Here is a 23,119-nt window from a genome sequence, read left to right on the forward strand (position 1 = left end):
AAAATTTTGTCCAAAAATGTTTTCTTTCGAAAAGGGCTTGAGTCAAAAGCTCCAAGCACTTGAAAAACAGTGAAAATAAGCCTATGTTACATAGGATGTAGCGTGCATACACATACTGGATCTAAAACGCCAACTTTTTAAATGTTTCCATATTCTGATTCTCTACGAAGAATTAATATTTTGTCCGGTCCCAGTCAAAAGCTGAAAACACTGTAAAAGCAGTACAAATTAGCCTATGTTACCTAGAATTTGGTGTTCATGCACCAATAGCGTACATACATAATGGAGTGCAAATGCCACCAGTCATGCCAAGTTGATATCAAACTTTGTTTTAATATACCTTCTTAAAACTTAGCGGTGGGGAATATTTTTCGTCTAAGCTGTCAAAAATATGTCCCCAGTAGGTATTTTTTGGCGAGGGGGCGCAAAATTTTTTTTTTAACGCATTACAGAAATGGAATGACTAAGAGACGTTTAATTTAGCGTTTCCGTAAAATTATTTCAAAATTCAGTCATTTTGAAACTTGTTCGGCCGGTGGGAAGCAATGGAACAATGTCCTCCTCTTCCTTAGAGAACTTTTTAAAACCACTTCGTAAAGTCAAGTCTTGACAAAAAACAAATAATTTGCAGCTTTTGTCAAATATATGTGCATAAATATATCAGAAAAAGTTGCAGATTTACTGATTTTTATTAAAACTTGGCTTTACGGTGACATTTCCAGATTTTTCTAAGGAAGAGGGGGGATTGCCCTATCACTTCCCACTGACCAAACCCATACCAGTTTCGGAATAACAGCCAACATAATAATATTTAATAACATCTATGTTTATTTTCCAAGAGATTTTTTCTCTTCAGAAAATGATAACCTAATAGTTTGTTTTGGTTTCACGTCTGTCATCATTTATCCTCAGTTGATAAGAGAACCAGTCGCAAGAACGATTCAAATTTTTTCAGTTGTATTATGTACGTTAAACACAATGGATATAGATATTTCGTATGTGAAATGCTCTATTATATTCTTCATTATCTTGGCAATTGTGACGCATCAATATTTAAAACGGAAAAAGTTTTGCAACCTTATTGACCAGGTAGGACGAGGCATAAACCCTTTACCAATGCTCGGAAATGCCCTTGAAATGAATATTGGAGGTTCAGATTATCGAGTTGATTTAATGTTAACTTCACCCAGAGATTGGGGATATTCCTTGAATCGTTTGTGGATCGGGCCATTTCCAGCAATGTTGGTTTTTGATGCAGATGACGCAGAAATTGTTTTAAGCAGCATTAAGCACATTGAAAAAGCAACTGAGTATAGATTTCTCCATTCCTGGCTGGGTACAGGGCTACTCACCAGTGGGGGTCAAAAATGGCACAGTAGAAGGAAACTGCTGACTGGGGCCTTCCACTTTAAAATTCTTGAAGAGTACATTTCAGTATTCAACGAACAAAGTGATATTTTAGTTTCAAAAATTGATCAGCATGTTAATACAGAAAAAGCGTTTGATATATTTCCTTACATAACTAGATGTACTTTAGACATTATTTGTGAGTCAGCAATGGGGAAAACTGTTAACGCACAGGAGTATAGTGAGTCACCTTATGTAAAAGCAGTTTGTACAATGACAAGTATCGTTATGAGTAGGGCAACTAAACCCTGGTTAAGGCCCAATTTTCTCTACCGCTTTTCTTCACTGCATCGCCAAGAGAAGAAATGTCTTGACATCCTACATGGATTCACAAACTCAGTCATTAAAGAACGAAAGAATATTTCGAATAAAAATAAAAGTAAGGGACGTCTCGCCTTTCTTGACCTTCTCATTCAGGCTTCTGATGATGGAAAGGTGTTGTCAGATCAAGATATTCGCGAGGAAGTGGACACATTTATGTTTGAAGGTCATGATACAACCTCAGCAGCTATATGTTGGTCATTATGGCTGCTTGGCTTACATCCAAAAATACAAGACAGAGTTCACTCTGAATTAGATTCTATTTTTGGTCAAACTCATCGTCCTGTGACAATAGATGACTTAAGTGAAATGAAGTTCCTTGAATGTTGTATCAAAGAAGCCCTTAGACTATATCCCAGTGTTCCTGTGATAGCAAGAGAATTGAGAGAAGATTTAGTTATTGGGGGAAACTTAATACCCTCTGGTGTAACATTACTTATTATGATTGTGGCCATTCAGAGAAATCCCAAGTTTTTTAGTGAGCCAGATTCTTTTAAGCCGGATAGATTTTTGTCAGGAGAGGCGAGGAACCCGTTTGCTTTCGTCCCATTTAGTGCAGGGCCGAGGAACTGTATCGGGCAGCGTTTTGCAATGATGGAAGAGAAAGTTGTAATTTCTTCAATTCTCAGAAGGTTTCGAATTGAGAGCTCAAATAACGTAGATCGAATAACGTTTCATGCTGAACTTATCTTAAGATCTAAAAATGGTATCAAAGTGAAACTTTACAAAAGATAAATCTTGGTTGCATTTATCTTTCTTTTTTGACAGTCGATGTATTTATTTCCCTATTTTGTTATCAAATAAAGGAGTATTTTTGTCTGTGAGTCTGCAAATTTCATAAGAAGTAGTTACAAAATTGAATTGAAAAGGTGCAAAAAATAACAGGAACAGCTATACAATATCGCTTTATTATTTAATTTTGAAAAAGCTGGCAAAATAAGTCAAATAGAGATAAATGAGCCTTCCACAAGTCAATCTGAATATATCCAAGTTTTTTTTTTTAGTTTCAAGGCGCTTGATCGTAAATCAACTCTATACAGTAAGAATAAAATTCTTAAGAAAAGTGACTAATACCAGGAAATGACAAACAAATTGTGGCTGTCGGACAACTTTTTTTGAACAATGCATCCACAGATCTGAAATGCACTTGATGTTCATATTCCCTGTTTGAATTTTCAGGATATATATATATATATATATATATATATATATATATATATATATATATATATATATATATATATATATATATATATATATATATATATATATATATATATATATATATATATATATATATATATATATATATATATATATATATATATATATATATATATATTAAACTACAGTCCTATGGTTTCAAATATTTCAACATACAACGAGACTTTAGAAATCATAAGACAGCTGCGATACAGCTTTATCCATTTATTAAATTACATTTTTGAAACTTGCTTTGAATTATTTTCTTTTGCAACATAATGTTTTTTCTTTTACAGGAACATTTTACTGTTCATTAAGCGATTGCTGTTCGTTAATCATAGTTTATTCTTAAGAAAAAGCTAAACTAATATAATAATCTTGGCCTAGTGAATCTAAAAAATCTAGTAATATAACCATCATGTCCTTTCAGTTAAAGGCACATCTATAGAATTGTCGCAAAGTCGCAGTTTCACAGGTAATACTAAGCTTCAGAATATTTTAAAAAGGCTTTCACATTACGTCCATAATTTTCTCTGCTAAGACCTTAAGCTCTGTTAGTTTAGTTATAGCTTTTCATGCCAAACAAGTACTTTCTGATCGCCCAAAGCAAAAATCCATTAAACTGTCAGAATCCTTGTCTAAGATGGTCATAAGCCAACTGTTCAAAAACTTAAAATGTAGAATGGGGATGCAGATACAAGCTTTGATCAAGCGTGGAAGGCTTTATAAGAAAATTTTCTTAGTTTGTTTTCAAAATTTATTAACTGCTCTTTCAGAACTCTAATTGTGACACAACATAAGGAACGGAGCCACAACTAGTGATAAGGAAAGCATTAAAGAGAGATGGACAGAACATTTTGAGAATGTGTTAAACCAAGACAAAGCTGCAGGAAAAGATAAAGAGGAAAATGAATAAGTTCCTGATACTTTGGATGTGAATGAAATTTTTTTGTGAGATAGAATTAACACAGTCCTAAAAGGATTAAAAAATAACAAGACCCGGGTGGTGATAGTGTGGTAAATGAGTTTCTTGAATATGGTGGCTCCTTAGAAATAAATTACTAAAGATTATGAGTATGATTTTTGAAAAGGGGGAAGTACCTAGCGATGCTAGAAAAACCTCAATAAAATCACTGCATAAGAAAGGTGATAAGAGTGGGTGTAGTAATTATTGAGGCATTATTCTGGTCTCTGTAGATAACAAATTAATTAGTAATATGATACTTTTTAGACTGAGAGATGCTGTAGACAAAGTTGTAAGAGGAGAACAGTGCGGTTTTAGAGAAAATAGATGATGTCTTGACCAAATTTTCACTCTTAGGTTAACAATTGAGAAGTACCTGAGTCATCAAACACCTTTGTTCCTTAGTTTTGTGGACTACGAGCAAGCGTTCGATTCTGTTGATAGAAGAGCTTTAGCAAAGGTCTTATTCCTATATGGTATACCAGACAAATACATTAAAGTTATTAGTGCTATGTACGAGAATAACATTGTTGTGACTAAGGTAGGAAATGAGGTCAGCAGCTGGTTTCGAATTAAATCAGGAATTAAGCAAGGTTATGTTTTATCTCCCTTTATATGGATTATTTTGATGGATTTTGCCTTAAGAAGCGCAGGAAAGGCAATGGGAGACAACAAAATTAAATGGGTAGGAAAAAATATCCTGGACTTCAATAATGCCGACGATTTAAGCGTTCTAGATGAAAGTGTGGGCAAAATGAATGAACTTTTTAAAGTTTTGGCGGGTTCAGGGTGCTAGAATAGGTTTGAAAATAAATGTTAAGAAGACTAAGTCACTAAGGGTGGGAATAAGTGAAGATGAAAAAGTGACATTGGGCAGCGAAATGACTGATAAGGAGTGCACTGTTTTTACGCAACAAGAGGCTATAAGCAAAGTCACTGGAAAGACATGTAAGAGGGGGTAGGCAACCCCCAATACATTTCGAGCAAATTTCTATTTTCTTAAAATTTCACGGGAGTTGACTCTTTTGTGTGTGCCAAAGACTAGGAATAAGTGAAGATGAAAAAGTGACGTTGGGCAGCGAAATGATTGATCAGGTGGGCAGCTTCACTTACCTTGGTAGTATTGTTAGTAAAGACGGTGGGAGCAGTGAAGATGTTAAAAGTAGAATACCCAAGGCTCAGGGTGTTTTTTTTTTTTGTTTTTTTTTCACAGTTAAGGAAAGTTTGGAAGAATAGGAAGATAAGTTTTCAAACCAAGATTAGAATATCGAAAGCCAAAATGATGGCAGCTGTCAAATATCGCTCTAAAGCATGGGCACTCCAAACAGGGGATGAAAATAAGCTAGATGTTGATAGAAGAGCAATAGCAAAAGACGGAGGGCGCGGTGAAGATATTAAAAGTAGAATAGCCAAGGCTCAGGGCGCTTCTTTCACAGTAAAGAAAAAGTTCAGAAGAATAGGAAGATAAGCTTACAAACCAAGATTAGAATATTGGAAGCTATAGTGATGACAGTGGTCAAATATGGCTGTGAGGCATGAGCACTCAGAAAAGCGAATGAAGATTTGCTAGATATTTTCCAGAGAAATTACCTACGGATTGTTCTGGGTACCCGGCTGACTGACCGTATTCAAACAGTAGGCTGTACGAGAAACGTGGTTCAATCCCTTTTTCTAGGGCTATAATGAACGAAAGGTTGAGATGGCTAGGGCACTTTCTGCAAATGAAGGATGACAGATTGCCAAACATTGTCCTTTTCGGCGAACCGTCTAGGGCTAAACGGAAAGCAGGTCGTCCGCTGGGTTTTGAGGGTGTCATAAAGAAAAGTTTAAAGGGAAATGGAACTTCTTGGGAGGGTGTAAAGAAGGAGACATTAAATAGATTGAGATAGAGGAGGAGTGTGCGTGTCTGTGTAAGCCTCAGGCGGCTTGGTGCTGCGGTTAGTTGTTAGTAGTATAAACCTACGTAGGGTGAAGTTCCAAGTAGAGAGTGATTCTACTTAGCACTACCAAACTACCTATTATAGACACATTTTGCTCCACGACATTACGTGACATAGTCTTAAATTACGCTAGTGTGAAAAGTTCTACTCAGTACTGTAGTATGAAAGAACAATAATGCTCAAGAAAAAAGTAAATACCGACGATCCTGATTTTTTTTTTTTTTTTTTTTTTTTTTTTGAAAGCAGCAATGAATGTTCTTTTTGAACTTTATCCACTGTTTATTTTAATGGACTTGATGAAAGTGGCTTCTAATATACATATTAGATAAAATTCTAGACAAGCTACTTTTTGCTATCTTGGAAAGGGGTTAGGTTGGGAAAATGAAACTTTCAGTAATGAACCCAGGGCCAAAATATACTCCGAGAAGGCATTGGCAAGCTACTATGTTAACCCTCTTCTGATTTCCAAGTCTTAGAAATTTGCCTACTTGACAGGTCTATTAGAATTTTGACATAACAAAATTATAGCTTTATTTTCAGTTTCTTTTTCTATGGTTTATAATTTTGAGATTGCAATTCCTGTTATTTGAGAAGAATTTTAAGCATCAATTTTTTTTTTCTAAATATAGAAAACGTATTTGCAGATCTTTGAAACCTCACAAATTGGGACTGAGCAAAATTGTGAAGCTGAAAATACTTTTATTGTGCTTCGTTTAAGCAGAAAATCTATTTTGCAAGGTCTCACTTTCCTAACAAAAAGACTTTTGAAGGTCATCAAAGGTCAGTGGGAGACCTACCTCAACTCCTTCTCCCTAGAGGAAGAAGGACTGGAGGTAGGTACTTCAAAATACCTTCCGCGGTATGCTTTTATACTATAGATTCATCCCTTAATGTTTTATTTTCTTAACCTGACCCCTTTCTAAGGTAGCAAAAAGTAGCTTGTCTAGAATTTTGCCGCAGATTATTCGAACAAAACAGAAAATTGTTCCAAAGCCTTCAAATTTTATCGATGTAATTTACCGAAAAACATACAGAAAGCCCTAAGTTATCTATATTCTTGCAGATAATTGTGTATAAACTTTTCAACAAATTCTTCAGTCCCAAATACATAGCAAAGGATGTGCCGCTAGTTCATTAAACATCTTAACGGTTAGGCTTTTTGAGAGTACAACTATCGACCCCATTCAAAAAAAAATCAACAGATTACTAGGATAAAATTACCATTTTCTCTGCAACAAAATCACAAATGCTAAATAATTCAATTATTGTAATAAGGGCCGTATCCAAGGGACCCCCCAAATTTTTATCTGACTCGTAAAGTTGTTACAAAAATGCAGATAAACCAAATTTCGTTTGCTTTTTCAAAGTTTTTTGTACCCCTTCGAAAAACTACTCCCTTTCCTGAAAAGAATCCTAGATAGGCCTGGATAAAAATATATAAAATAAAGAAAATATTTTGGTTATCTAAGTGCTATTAAAGAAAAAAACATTCCATATTTTTTATGATATAGGACGAGGTTGGAAAAAAAATTACGTGGAAATTTCACATGAACGATTCGTTTTTAACAGTCTTCCTACAAGATTTTTTATTGAGATTGGAATTACACATTATTTGAATGCATAATCAAAATAAGCGTCCCATAAAAAGGGACATTTTCCAATGTTTTCGTCATCGTCAAAAATTAGTAACCAATGGGATTAGTTAATACAAAAGGATAATTTTCTTGTCTTTTTGATATATCAAATTAAAAAAAAAGTGTTTTCTTTTCAGTCTCTAGATAATTTTCACCCTTTCCCCGCCCCCATATTCAAGGATGTCCTAAGCCCAACTCACGTCACTGAACCTTATATATTAAAGTAATTTTCTCTTAAACAACCATATTGGCAAAATTCTAATCACTGAATATGCACTGAACTCTTGTAATAGTCCCATTTTTGTAAAAGCCCCGTTTCTGCCTGAGACTCTGGGCGGGCATGTCTTTCTAAAAGCTTACAAACAAGTATTGGTTCAATAAGAGAGCCACTTACTCTCGCTGTGTACCCGTGCCATTTAACCAAACACTTGGAAAACTATAGGTTCTAAGACTATCTTAGTTCTATGACTATCTTCCTTAGTTCTTCTGGCCTAGGAGTGACGCATGGACGGATTGTAGATAGACTTATCTATTAACAAATGAACTAACATCATTTTGATACAATCCTAATATGGGGGCTAATGCCATATTTGCCTCTCACTCAATCGGACCATCTCTCTTGGCTTTTTCTACAATTAGCCATGGATTGAGGCCCACAACTATTCGATTTTAATTCAAATTCTTCTTCTGATCTTAATTATTCTTCTTGTCTTTATAATTCTGTCGTGTCTTGTTTTAATTATTCTTCTAGGAAAGATACAAAAAGTCAATTTAGGCCAGTCTAATAAATCCAAAAATACCCCCCACCCCCCAAAAAAATTAACAGACTCATTTAATACAATCCTAATAAGGGGGTTAATGTCAGATTTGCCTCTCACTCAATCGGACTATCTCTCTTGGCTTTTTCTACAATTAGCCATGGCTTGATGCCACAACTACTTGATTTTAATTCAAAATCAACAATTCAGTATTTTTCGAAATGTTTTTTTTCTTAATAAAGAGACATAGAATTCCTCCTATACTTATTTTGTAGAATCAATACAAACTCTCCAAGCCTTTCTGTCTGAATTCGGACCTTCCTATGTCCTAATGCTGAAAGCGAAATAACTGAGTTGAGAGAAAAAATCTGAATGAATTTTCCTTTCACAATGTATAGACAGGTAAACTTTTAATTGACTGATTATTAGACATTAAATTAGGAATTTGTACAAAAAGCAGGGGTTTCCTTTTCATTTATGAGCTTAATCATCTTCTCAGAATCATAAACTGACTTGTCCAACTTAAAGCCTATTTTAAACCAAAATAATGTTATAATTTAAAATTAAATTTCTTTGAATATTAAGTATAATTTAAAAACGATATCAAATAAAACAGTTTTCGCCCTTAAAAAGAAGATAAAAAGTGTTTTTTCCCAAAAATGATATTTCATTCTTTCATAAAATCTGTTATCTGTATGCTCAGAAGTAACGTAGAAGTAATGTATTTGATGTTTGATCAATAACATCATCAACTATGAAGCGATTCACAGATCAAGAAGGATCTTAATTCGACAGGAAGTGCGAAATATGGTAATTAAGGAAACCATAATGCCTGCCACATCCCTCGTCATAACATCACAAATGCCTCTGTGTGTTTCTTTCACAATAATTATTATCATAATAACGTCACATGCCTTGTCATAGGATCACGAATTTCTTTTGTTTGTACCCTTTATAAAAATTACCTTCATAATGCCTTAGCCCTTGTCGTACCATAACAAATGTCTTTTTTTGTATTCTTCATAATATTTACCCCCATAATGATCCTTCATAAAAATTAGTTGCAACATAAAAAATAAGTCCCTTACTCTGATGGAGATACCTTTTTTCCCAACTTTTCCAGCACCCTGGGAGTACTTGCGTCGATTTTAATGTATTTTGTGCTCAGTTCACATCGCGGACCACATATGAAACCCTAGGGGCAACCCTGGGGCCGCAAGTCATATCCTTACCCTTGATCTAAGGCTCAAAGGTCAGTTATGATGTTTTGAATATGTCACTTGGGTGTTTTTTCTTCTCCATTTTGGAAATGCACCAATTAAAAAGTAATATCCGGGGAAATACACCGGGTTCTGTCACTATACGTTATTTATACGGAGAGGGCAACATGAATTATGTAATAGTTGAGCTTCACCAAATACCTAAACCATGTCGAGACAAACAGTTGAAGTGGCATAAATTTAAAACCTACAAAATCATCTGGTTTCAGGAAATGAAGCTACCCAGTTAAAGAAATTTGAAGCTACCCAGTTTTTATTATTTGAAATACTACCCAATTATTAAATTTGAAGCTACCCAGTTAAAGACTTCAAACAGAGTGAGAAGCGGAGCTGATGGGGTCACTCTCAGGCGGCTTAAGATGGCTGCATTTAGAGCGAGAGTCACCACCCAAATTATTTACGGCGACGCATGTTTGAGAGGGGGAGCCAATACTAAAAAGCGCTCCTTTTTTATATTACCATCCTGACTCTACTCAAAGAAGTAGCCCCAGCATTTTTATCAGGGGAAGAGGGGTTCACATACGGAGAGTCAATTTCCTCCAAATTATTGGGGGACAACTACCCCCTCCTCTCAAACGACGCCACTGAGTCTATTTACACAGTGCACGCGCGGACATATGAATTCAGGGGGGAGGAGAGCCCAAATTCGAAAACAGCACGGATAAGATGTTTGGAGGCATAGGTAGGGCTCCTTTTTAGTGTATGGGAAGGAAATTGCGAAATAGCTGAATGGCACTGAAGCTCAGAAATCATGAGATGTAGTTTCAACAAGACTCATAATGGGTAAAAAGTCGTGCTCTAAATAAGAATAAACCTCTCACTGAATAAAAATCAGAGATCAGCATGTTGGGTACATTAGTATATGTAAGAACTATAAACAATTAGATATATTCTAAGTCTTACCTCTTCCATTTCTAGATTAATGCTCCAAAAGACCAGATAATTTGCCGTTTCATCACATGCCAGATATGGATGTTCCATCATATACTTTTTGCTGTCCTCAAACTTCCGTAACATTCCGTAATGTTTAATCTCTTTTTCATATTTTTGTGAAAACTCCCTCAGTCTTTTTTCTTTCTCTTCGTCTGTCAGCTCTTCCTGCGTTTTCCCTTTTTCCTGTTTGTTTATAACCGTTTTTGAAAACTTTTGCTGACTAATTGTATCCACATTCCACGGCATTGTCTTAAAAATACGAAAAGCTCAAATTACAGTTAAAAAAAAGTAAATGGAATACATATCTCGAATCTTCATAACCTAGACTACCATAGAACACTAAATACTGTCAGTTTATTATTCAATTTGGGAAAAAAAATGCGAAGATTAAATATGTAAACGATTTAAAAGATACAAAGACTCAATATGAGGAGAAACTGTCCCCCCTTCCCTACATAAGCAATCATGAAAATATATCCAAGATATAGGGAGTCATCAAGTCAATATTGTTCGGTAATGATATTGCTGACAGTCTTCTTGATGTTTGAGCTATTGGAAACATATTACTTGAGTTTCGGAGATAAAACTGCCTTTACCAAAGTGAAGGTTATGAGAAATGAGATGGTGAAACAAAAAGAAAATCCGGACGTTTAGCACCGTAGACAGTTTCATTAATGCTGAACTTCAAACTGTCAGAAGGGTATTGGCGAGTGATAACGTTACTAGCAAAGCAGGGCTGTCATCTGAAGAATTTTGTTTCATGATCTGTATAATTCAAGCATCAACAGAAAATTATCATGTTTTTTCAGTACATATCTACCTTTATAGTACTATTATACTACTAAATAGTAACTTTATGGTACCAAATGGGTTTTTGTTTTAGTTTTTATTGCCATTTTCAGCTGATTTTGGAAAACTGACTCCAACTTTGCCCCACTCTCAGGATTTTGACGAAATTACACCACTGCTTTTCGCCTCTGGATATCATTTCAAATTCCACGGTTTTCCATGTTTCTTACAAACTCCCCAAATCACTGTGATTATTAGCTAAATTTAGCCCAGAGTGTATTAAAATAAGCCTCTATTGGGCTAATTATCTCGTAACTCTTTACGTAAATCGGCTAATTTTCATGAATGTCAACAGCCAAGTTCAAATTAGCAGCCTAATTGGCGTAAAACAGGCCAGCGTTGTAGCACTTATTTAGCAGCATAACGACTAGCAGCAAAAATTTTCTAATAGTGTTTATGACACTATTTGTGCTAAGCTGCTAAAAACCTGGCTGCTGATATGCTGCTTGTGTCAGCCTTTTCCCTAGAATTGTATCAGTTGAACTTCCTTATAAAGGAATCAACAGAGAGGTATTCAGGGTGAACTTTACCCCAGGAGACATTATTAATTGGCTTAGAATGTGAGTGCGGCTATTTTTAGGCTTCGTGATAGTCGTTTGTCAATAAAGTATTATCTCTCTCTCTCTCGGCTTCTTTTGCCTTTAGTAATAAAAAGTTAATTTACAGTTTTGGAAACAAGATTTTTGAACTTTATACTTTACTAATTTGTATAAATTTTTCACTGTCCATTTTTATACTGAATAGATTTCTTGTTTGATTAATTTTGAACGTTTGTTTTGCCGTTTTGGTTGTTGCTGTTTATTTATTTTTTCTTATTTTTTTTTACTGTGACATAAGAAGCGAATTTGCCTCTATAAGAGCTTGTGATAGCCTTTTTAAAAGAAATATTATCCTACCCTAAAATTATAACCATTCAATTGCATTGATTGACTCAACATGTTGGCAAGCCCGAACGCTGAATGAAAGGAGTTGGATATGCTAGAGATTTTCAGTAATCCCGTCTTGACAAGAAGGGGCAAACACATAATATTTTTTTATTTAAGGGGGGACTGATGAAATTAGAGCCCATTCTTATTTAGCTAACTCCCATCTCCAATTAGAGCTCCCACCATGTTCAATTAGACCCCTCCAATACATGTCCCGTCAGACATGTGGCGGGGCATGTCCCGCGGCGTAGCACTAAATGATAGTTAGTACCACTTTCTACCATCTGGGGGAGGGGCAAAAGTCCCTAAGCTTTTGGACCTACAATGCCAAGACCATCGCCAATTTTCGGTTATATTTTCTGTTCCAGAGGTGCAAACAGAGAAAAGATGAAGAAAAGTCTTTCCCCTAAAATGTGAAATTGTATTTTAGATAAAGTGGTTTAAACCATAAAACGGCTAAAGCATTCTGGCACAGTTAAAATCCCGCCATGGAAAGAGTTAGTCATATCCAAAATTAGAATTATGAATGCATCATATACCATCCTAACGCCATCCCCAACGGAATACCAGTTTTTATGAATTTTATGAAAAGGTTAAATTGAACTAGACTAGATACACGACATCTACAGCGTCATACCACCTTAATTAATTTTTAATTTGGTAAAATAAAAACATTCATTATATCACTTTGTCCCAAGTTAATCAGATTCAGAATTACAAATTGTCAAAGGTCTTCTTGAAGACTTTTTTTTTACATAGCGCCACATGTGCTGCTTAGAAATTATATTTCTGAAAATTCAACTGCCTATGATTCTTTCCGAACCCAGGCAATAAGCCACTTTGAAGTTTATGATTTTATTTTGGCTTTGAGGAAATATCTGTAGGTAGAAAGGTAGATGGCAATAACGTATACCCTCCCATAACTTCCTGGAATTGCTAATCTAATTAAAGAGGAGAGTTATCTGTGTCTACTAGACACATTCGTTTGTCTTGTCGGTGATTAGTCGAATAATCGCAGTATTTGCAGTTCTGGAAATGTTTAAAATGTGAATTACAGTTGTTTGCATGTCCTTTTTCTCTCTCCTCTGTGTTAGATGTCATTTTCATTCAATTATTTTATTATTACAATAACTTGTGTCTTTTTCTTCTTTTTTTCGCTGAAAAAGGCTCCCAGACGTGGAGTCAAAATTCTTAAAGTATATTCTATCAAATATAGCCGAGTATAGACTCGCAGAACAATATCCTAATGAAAGGGAGACCAAATATGAAATACAAGCATAGTGCCAGAAAAAAATTACTATTTTCTGAATCTTACAAAAGTTTCCACTTTGTATGTATTCTGGTTTTCTAAGAGAAGTAAACAACTGATTAAGCGGTTAGCACATAACAGGATTTGACGTTTAATTCCGCTTCGCGGCGCGGTCCTACTAAGATTAACACTACACTTAGTCCGTTCAGATGACGTTCAAGATCCTTACTCAGTTTCCAGGAGCATGTTATATCGACCGTAGCAGGACGAATACATCTCTATGGACAGGGACAAACCATCTATAGTGTTGGCTTGTAGAAAAGGGTCGAAGCTAATGAATTAAAGATTTTAGGCCAATATTTTTCTTCTAATTTATAAAAAAAAAACGCTCATCCATGTCACGTCTGAATGTAGTACCAAAAATACACGAGTTCTGCTCGGTGTTTGAAAGCAGCGAAAACCCCTCCGACGTCCAGAGTCTAGAGTTTGATAGAGTACTACAGCTTTCTACCATCTGATGGGAGGGGCACGAGCCCCTATGCTTTTGGATCTACAAGACCATCGTCAATAGGACCATCGCTATTTTTCATCATATTTTCTGTTCCAGTGGCGTCTGGGAGCTATTTTCAATAAAAAAGAAAAAAAGAAACCAATTACTTTAATAATAAAATAATTGGAAGAAACCGACAACTAACACATAGGAGAGAAAAAAAAGGACATAAAAATAATTACAACTAACATTTTAAACATTTCCAGAACTGCAAATATTGGAATTATTTGACTTATCATCGAACAAACGAATGCATCTAGTAGAATTACTTTAATAATAAAATAATTGGAAGAAACCGACAACTAACACATAGGAGAGAAAAAAAAGGACATAAAAATAATTACAACTAACATTTTAAACATTTCCAGAACTGCAAATATTGGAATTATTTGACTTATCATCGAACAAACGAATGCATCTAGTAGACACAGATATACAAACCATAGCAAAATACCTAGTAGAATACAAACCATCTATAATTTTAGCTTATTGAAAAGGGTCAAAAAACGCGCATTAAAGATTTTGAGCTCAAAAATTTGTTTAAATTGTAAAAATTTTAATTGTAAAAAATTTGTAAGAATTTACTCAAATTGTTTAAAGATTAAACACTCATTCATGTTTGACTGTAGTACCAAAATACATGAGTTCTTCTCGGTGTTTGAAAACAGCAAAAAACCCTCCGACGTCCAAAACCTAGAGTTTGATAGAGTAAGCAAAAACTTACTTTTTCCTTTTTCTTAAATTCTTCTTGTTCCTCAGTAATCTTGTCCATTTCTTTCTCTAATGACTGAAGCTCTATCTTCAAAGATGTTACATCAACTCCACCTTTCTCAGCTTCGGATATCTCCACTTGCTTCTTAGATAACTTTTCCCGGTGGCTATAACGACAACAAAATTACTTAAAGAGCAAGAGCGATAGACACAGATGTATATATATATATATATATATATATATATATATATATATATATATATATATATATATATATATATATTTAGAGAAAGAGGGTATGTGGTAGACGGCGAGACTATATCCTTCCACAACTCGACCTTGACAAAAGCAGCAGCTTTAATCAGAAGAACTATCACCACTGACAGAGGGCAGAAGACTCTTTTAATTGGCCAGTTTAAAAGTATAGTAGCCTAATTGGGATATTGCGACTTATGGCCCAAAGTTTCAATATCCACTGATAGAGTAGGTTGAAGTTCATTTTCGGGTTTACTAGCCTATAAAATAATTCTACGCCCTTGGCCCGTTTCTTAGATTTTCAACAGGATTTTTCAATTTGCAAAGAAACATTTTCTTTTAATCTTTTGAGGGACTTTTTACTACTTACTAGTCAAAAGTGTGAAATAGTTTCAGCTCTAGGAATTTATTGAAGAACTAATCCTGAATACCACTTTGATACAACAAAAATAATAAATAATTCAAGAAAAATTTTACCTCCTTGAACCCTATATGTATACAGGAATTGGAAGAGGGGCCCCTTCCCTGCTAAAATTGGCCCGAAAGACCTCAAGCAAATTTCCAAAATTACGTAACAAAAATATTTGTTCATGCGTTTTGACCTAAAACTCTCAAATGTGTACTCACTATGTTTTCAAGTTTGTTGAAAGACTATAAAAGGGATTATCACAAATGCAGTACCCCTTCTCCCCTAAATGCCCAAGACTGATTCTGACTCTTACCTAAGCCCTAATTAAAATCTTAGCTATGGCCAGGAATAAAATTACATACTAGATAACGATAATAGTAGCAAATAATAAAATGCAATAATAGAATATATAATAAAAAAAGGTAAAGGATGCGGTACTTGACCCTGAAGGTCCGAAATTTTATTTCTGAAGGTCCGAAAGGGCGGTGCTGATCTCCGTCTCAAAGCCCTTCAGCCAGGAGGTGCAATGGGGTATGGAGCCCAGCCATCCTGCACTTTCGCACACCCTTCCTATTTACCTTCCTCAGGTTTCTTCAGGTAACCATTTAAAGCTGAGTCGACTCTGGCTGAGCTTACAGTCACGCCCATACCCCCGTCCCAAACCAAGTTACTGGGTACACTAAGATTCAGACCCTCGTCCTCTCAGACGAAGGATCCTAAAACCAGCGCATGAATCCACTCAATATACAACAATAATAGCATAAATGTATATGCTACTGCACATATATTAAAGAGCAGTACATGCCCCATCTTTCGCCAAATTTAAAAATGAAGTATTAAGGGAATTCTTCTTCTTCTTTCGTAATAGAGAGGCCATCGGGAGCATGTCTACTTGGCCATTTTTCCTTCCTAAACCTGGGGGTGCATCTTTTGATTCTTCTATTGATGTATAGATCATGGACTTCGTTGTCAGGACAATTTCAAAGGCAGAGTCTAATGGGCAATCAGTTATTAAGGCAAGTCAGGCAGCTTGTCCCCTATAGTCTAAGGATTCTTACGTTAATATTCCCTAAGGTCGACAACCAAACTGCAATTATTCCCTGCCTCCAAATACATAACTTTTACCAAGGTTGAATTTACCCAGGAAAATTAATTTACTTAACACAATCCAAGGGATAGCACAAATTAGGAGGGAAAGGATGATCAAATCTCAATCAAAATTGCACCAGTCAATTTACTCTTCAGAATCCTTATCAGCCTTATATATCAGCCTATATATATATATATATATATATATATATATATATATATATATATATATATATATATCAGCTCCCGGTGATATATATCAGAATTAAGCAATGGAAGCATTGATATATCAGAATATATATCAGCCTTCTATCCTTATTATAAGCCTTATAGGCTTCCGATTATGCAGCAAATTGTCAAAGAAAAGAGCAAAAAAAAAAATCAAATCAAGGAAACAGTTGTTATGAAACAGCAGATATCTAGAATCCTGTACTTTAATTTGTTATGGAGCTAAGTTGTACTTTTCATTATAAATTGTATAGTTGCAATTTAAGTTGTATAGTATTACTTATTACAATATTTCTACATAAAGAATTTTCAGAAAAAAAGAAACAAAGTACCGTAGACTTTATTCCATATATCCATATATATCTTCTTCCATATATCCTCCTGCTTCCATTGGTTATTCATGGTAACACCTATACGTTACCAAAATAATTACTTTGAATTGAACATTTGCATTTCTTTTTGAAGGTGCTTCCGATCCTTATCATCAGCTTATATCAGCACCATCAGATAATATCAGCTTATATCAGATCCTTATCAGCACCAGTCAATTTACCCTTCAGAAGGCCCTACATTCTCTTTTTCACAGTATTATCTCAGACAACAAATAACACATTTTCCTCTTGTACAATCATTGTTGGATTATCTTTCATTCGATTCTGTTAGTGTTCCTAGAGTGACCCTATCAAACTAAAAGCATAGAACTTTCAGCTTAAGTTTTCGACCTCGAGCCTGTTTAAAATAAAAAAAGACCATGTCACAACAAAGAGTGGTTTTACCCCATTTTAAGCTGCAAAAAATATGTTTGGCCCTCAAAGGACTAAATCGACATTACTGAATATACTGAGAAAGGCAATCAATTAAAAACTCTCCAGTACTAATACAAGTCAATTCGCAATTTCAGCAGCATTGTGTGACAAAGTGAGCTTTTAATGCCTGTGCACAGAGGAAGAATTTAAAAAGTCAAAGATTTGCACATACTTTATGGTTTTAATAGTTAATTTGAGATATTACAGAGGGAATTAAAAAAACAAAAATACAGACATATTGAATGAAAAGGGCATTCGCACGAGGATCTAGTCTCAGTCCCACTAAAAAAAAAAGTTTAGTATTTCCTGGGAAAATTCGAAATCTTCAGATCCAATGACACAAACTGTAGAAATCAAACCCCCCCCCTCTAGCCCCTAAAAGTTAGATCAATAAATAAAAGTTTATGCAAATTCATTGTTAAGCAAAGGAATAAGTAGGACATCAAAATCTACACGCTTATACTATATAGGCCTTCTTGCCGTATCTGCTTAATTTTGTCATTGTAAGATCCACAGGCCAGGCCCTCAAGAAAATTGATATCAAGAAAATTAATATAAAAAACAAAAATATAGACATATTGAATGAAAAGGGCATTCGCAGGAGGATCTAGTCTCAGTCCCACTAAAAACAAAAAATGTATTTCCAGGGAAAATTCGAAATCTTCTGATCTTTGACAAAAACTGTAGCAATCAAACACCCCGCCCCTTTAGCCCAAGATCAATATACAACAGTGTATACAACTTCATTGTTAAGCAAAGGAATAAGTAGGACATCCAAATCTATACGCTTACTTTATAGGTCTATAGTCTACTTGCCGTATCCGCTTAATTTTTAGTAGCAGCCTGTAAAGTGACCTGTCATCTTAGGATCCACAGGCCAGGACCTCAAGAAAATTGAGAGCCACCAAAAGCACAGCATGACGCGAAGAGAAGGACAAAGTAAGTGGAAAGACGGCCATGTTCCAATACTTTCGTAGCTCTCAAGGCTACAAGTCTGTTGGGCAGAAACAAAAGGTAATATAAATCCTGGGCGGGTTTTTGAAGCAATTAATTTTTCCCCGTTAATTATTTTCTTGTCCCAGACTGAACTTTTGACGATGTACACGTCATTTCAATGTAGTTATATTTAAATTTCCGTTTCATTTTTCAACCCTCGGGATTAGTTTGAGGGACCGCCACTCCCCACCAAAACAAAGATGCCGCCTAAAAAGCCCCTTTTCCATGTCGTGTACAAAGTAAATTCAAGAATAGGAGACTAAAGACGTTCAATTTTGTTTTTGTAAATTTTGGAAGTGCTCAATTTCATATGTTTGTATGAGCTTAATGTTCTGTCTGAATCTTATTCCTACTGTTGAGACACCAATATATCAGCAAAGGGTAGATAAATGAGTAAGTCTCATTTTTTTTTTTTTTTTTTTTTTTTTTTTTTAGCAGCATAACAACTTCTGATGCAAGTGTAATTTTTTTTTTTTATCTTAATCTGTTCCAGTGTTAATCCTAGTTAAGGGATCTAGCACCTTTAACTTTGTGATGTCATTAGTGTGATAGAAGAAGGCGCATATTAACTTTACCCTAGTAGAAATCCTTCTTGCTTTTACTTACAGCCCATAATTAATCAGAATTTAATTAAGATTGCATAACAAGTGAATCACTTAGGCCCTATATTTTTAAATTAATAACAAATATAATTGCAATGAAATATCCAAAATTCTTTCTTTGTATATTAAACTCTTGGTTCTTCTATATTTATGATGATGTCTTTTATACTCAATCAAGAGGCTAAGATTCTCTATTGATCCCTAGGTTCTGTGCATATCTGCCTCTCTAACTCATTTCTACCCTGGCCCCTGAGGCCAACAAAAGGTGTAGTTAAATCTTATTTCTATGTTCGTCTTCACCTAGATAATCCTACAAGTCTTAGAGCTAAAAAAGCTGTTTAAGCATTAGACTTGGCATTTATCAGTATCAAAAGACAAAGAGCTGACATCTCGAATCACGAAACTGTTTGCTCTTTAATAGTAAATAAACACAGCCTATATAGACACGAGTTGTGCGGAATCGTATCTTGCCCATAGAAGAATTTCAACACATGTCTTTAGACTAGGCGTTAACTTCCAGTGCTCCCAATGCCAATCACCGCGGAAAGATCTTGGCTTTATTCTGGGAGTGGCACTATTCCGCCAATAAAATTTTATATAAATTCAATTACTTCTTGGCTTTTTTGTCAATTGCTTCCTTCTCCTTCTGAAATGTCTCCATTCTTTCAACCCGAGCTTGGTGTCTCCATCGGAATAGGGAAGGGGTGTCAATATTTGGATGTGTCTCATCTTCATCATCTGAAATCTAAAATGAAAACTTGCTTCTGAATTGAACCCTTTAATAATTAGAAGGCTTTAAAATGAAGTTTTATAGTTAGTATAAAGAACTAAATTACATTAAATACTAAATAGTTTGTACAAACTAATTAAATATTAATTGGTAGTACTACAGAATTAGAAATAAATATAGGCTGATGGTAATTACAGAGACTTACTTACAAGACTGAATTTATCCATTATTTTCCTCATAGTCCACATACCAAATGACCTGCCCCTAACAAGGTATTTAGTCCGTTTATTTTAAATTAAAATCAAGTTGCCATGAATCAATTGGCCGATTGGAGACAAAGCCAAGACAGGTGATAGGCTGAGTGAGAGGCACAGTAGGCATAAGCCTTTTTCAGGAATATATAAAAATGATGTCATTTTCCCTTGTTGATAGATAGTCTATCATCCATCCAGCCATCCTGGGACAGAACAAAGGTAGAACTAAGGCATTTACCATTTCAAATGTTTTTCCCAGAGCAATTTTGTTATCCTTTGCCTCCCTCCAGGTGCTCATGAATCTTTTAAATGAATTTTGAAATCTATTAATAAAGTACAACAATTCTTTTCATCAAAACAGCATAAAAACGATAAAAATAATTTGTTGTCAAGAATGTATTAGTAAAAGTATTGATCAAAATTTTGGCCCGAAATAAAGACTTCCTGCTCTTTGTTCTCTATTAGGGGCAAGCTAGAACCATTGAGTTGCATAAACAGTGTGTGGACAAGCATTGTCAAGGATCAGAACATCTCCAGAGGTCAGCTTTTCTCTTCATTTGTTTTGAATGGCTATTCAAAAGAACATATAACAGCAGTATTCACAATAACAGCAGTAGTGACTATGGTTCTGAGAAATGAACTAGTACTGGGTCATTTTGTTTTCAAACTCTGTTTGATCTGCGCAGATGCTAAATGAGTGGCAGAAAGCGAGCATGTGTTGTAGGTGACTATGCAACTCTTGTAGCTTGCACTGGAATTGTTCTGGTCCATGACAATGCGCATCCACACACTGCTGGTGTAATTCAATGACTTGTCAAACTATTTTGATGGCAATTGTTCAATCGTCTGCCATATAGTATTGACTTAGCACCAAGAGACTTCCTTCTTTTTGGTTAGATGAAGATGTGGCTTGGATGGAAGTGCTTTCAAATCAACATTATGGATCATTTGATTTCGTTGGTGGGAATGTTCATTGAAAAGGGGATTGAAAGCTTGTCCACAGATATGACTAATGTCTCAGTCACATGAAAAACAGGGGTCCATTACACTTCCTAATATGTTTCACATTAATATTTATGCAAATATACTGCCTTTAATCTCATCACCAAGTAAATCGGTAAGTCTAGTTAAAGGCAAAATTGTGAAGATTTACTATACTTCTTGTTTCGCCATGTTTGCTATTGAAAAATTTCAATATTGTTAATAAATATGTTAAATAGTGTAGGACCCAATACACTTCCCTGAGGAACTCTGCTCAGGTCTGCTCAAACATCAATTAATAGTAGCAAAAAGTAGTGCATCTATGTTAGTAAAAAAGGTAAGAATTCTTAAAAATATCCATGCTCCCCCAAATAGAACAGATACATTCCGGTTATGTCAATCATATATCTAGGACTTCTGCTTATTTTTCCCACCAAGTTTCATCACAATCCCTCCACTCTAAGCTTTTTCCAAGATTTTAGGTTCCCCCTCCCAAATCCCCCATGCGTCACCAGATCTAGAGCGGATCAGTTTCGAATATGTCAGTCATGTATCTTGGACTTGTTTTTATTCTTCCCGCCAAGTTTCATCCTGATCTCTCTGCTTTAAGTGTTTTCCAAGATTTCCAGTTCCCCCCCAACTCCCTACTTAATGATATTGGATCTGGTCGGGATTTAAAGTAAGAGATCTGAGTTACAATTTCCTTCTAAATATTAAATTTCATTAAGATCTAATCACTCCTTTGTAAGTTAAAAATACCTCATTTTTTCTAATTTTCAGAATTAACCCCCCCCCCCCCACAACTCCCCTAAAAAGAGCAGATCCGTTCTGGTTATGTCAATCATGTATCTAGGACTTCTGCTTATTTTTCCCACCAAGTTTCATCCCAATCCCTCCACTCTAAGCATTTTCCAAGATTTTAGGTTCCCCCCCTCAACTCCTCCAATGTCGCTGGATCCAGTCAGGATCAAAGTAAGAGCTCTGAGACACGATATTCTTCCAAACTTCAAATTTCATTAAGATCCAATTACTCCTTTGTAAGTCAAAAATACCTCATTTTTTCTAATTTTTCAGAATTAACCCTCCCCCCCAACTCCCCCAAAGAGAGCAGATCTGTTCTGGTTATGTCAATCATGTATCTAGGACTCGTGCTTATTTTTCCCACCAAGTTTCATCCTGATCCCTCCACTCTAAGCGTTTTCCAATATTTTAGCTCCCCCCACCCCTCAATTCCCCCCAATGTCACTGGATCCAGTCAGGATTTAAAACAAGAGCTCTGACACACGATATTCTTCCACACTTCAAATTTCATTAAGATCCAATCACTCCTTTGAAAGTTAAATATACCTCATTTTTTCTAATTTTTCAGAATTAACAATCCCCCCACCCCAAAACAGAGCAGATCCATTCTGGTTATGTCAATTATGTATCTAGGACTTCTGCTTATTTTTCCCACCAAGTTTCATCCCAATTCCTCTATTCTAAGCATTTTCTAAAATTTTAGGTTACCCCCTCCAACTCTCCCCAATGTCACCAGATCTGGTCAGGATTTAAAAAAGAGCTCTGAGACACGATATCTTCCAAACATCAAATTTCATTAAGATCCCATCACCTGTTCATAAGTTAAAAATACTTCATCTTTTCTATTTTTTCCAGATCAACTGGCCCCCTACTCCCCCCAGATGGTCAAAATGGGAAAACAAATACTTCTAATTTAATCTGGTCCGGTCCCTGATACACCAGCCAAATTTCATTGTCCTAGCTTACCTAGAAGTGCCTAAAGTAGCAAAACCAGGACCAAGAGACAGACCAATAGAATTTGCAATTGCTATATATCACTTTGTTAATGCCAAGTGCCATAAAAAGATGTTAAAATTCTTGAAGATATCTGGAGAAGAGCCACTAAGATGGTGAGTGGACTGCATGAACTTCCTTACCCTACAAGGCTATGCAAGCTGAAACTCCCAACTCTGGTTTATAGAAGAAGACAGGGTGAAGCCATTCTGGTTCATAAACTTATTAATTCAAAGACACTTCCTGAAC

The 23,119-nt window shown here is 35.3% G+C and overlaps 2 protein-coding genes across 2 annotated transcripts in view; one reads left to right on the top strand and one right to left on the bottom strand.

Annotated features, from left to right (window-relative positions):
* Window positions 1-23,119, bottom strand: part of LOC136038929 (hsp90 co-chaperone Cdc37-like) — a 41,996-nt gene that overhangs the window by 16,312 nt on the left and 2,565 nt on the right. Inside the window, exons 2-4 of the mRNA XM_065722436.1 lie at window positions 19,723-19,856; window positions 14,739-14,892; window positions 10,411-10,689 (exon numbers count right to left, since the gene is read on the bottom strand). Coding sequence (XP_065578508.1) covers window positions 10,411-10,689; window positions 14,739-14,892; window positions 19,723-19,856 — 567 coding nt within the window. The remainder of the gene's footprint in view (window positions 1-10,410; window positions 10,690-14,738; window positions 14,893-19,722; window positions 19,857-23,119) is intronic.
* Window positions 924-2,552, top strand: LOC136038928 (cytochrome P450 4c3-like). The gene has a single exon (XM_065722435.1). It carries the CDS (start codon window positions 979-981, stop codon window positions 2,461-2,463), a length of 1,485 nt encoding a protein of 494 aa, XP_065578507.1. The 5' UTR covers window positions 924-978; the 3' UTR covers window positions 2,464-2,552.

The sequence above is a fragment of the Artemia franciscana genome, chromosome 18 (genome assembly GCF_032884065.1).
Source record: "Artemia franciscana chromosome 18, ASM3288406v1, whole genome shotgun sequence".
Lineage (NCBI taxonomy): Eukaryota > Metazoa > Arthropoda > Branchiopoda > Anostraca > Artemiidae > Artemia > Artemia franciscana.

What these genes read in the sequence shown, in the direction of transcription:
- LOC136038928 (XM_065722435.1), top strand. Translation starts at nt 979, where the DNA reads ATGGATATAGATATTTCGTATGTGAAATGCTCTATTATATTCTTCATT.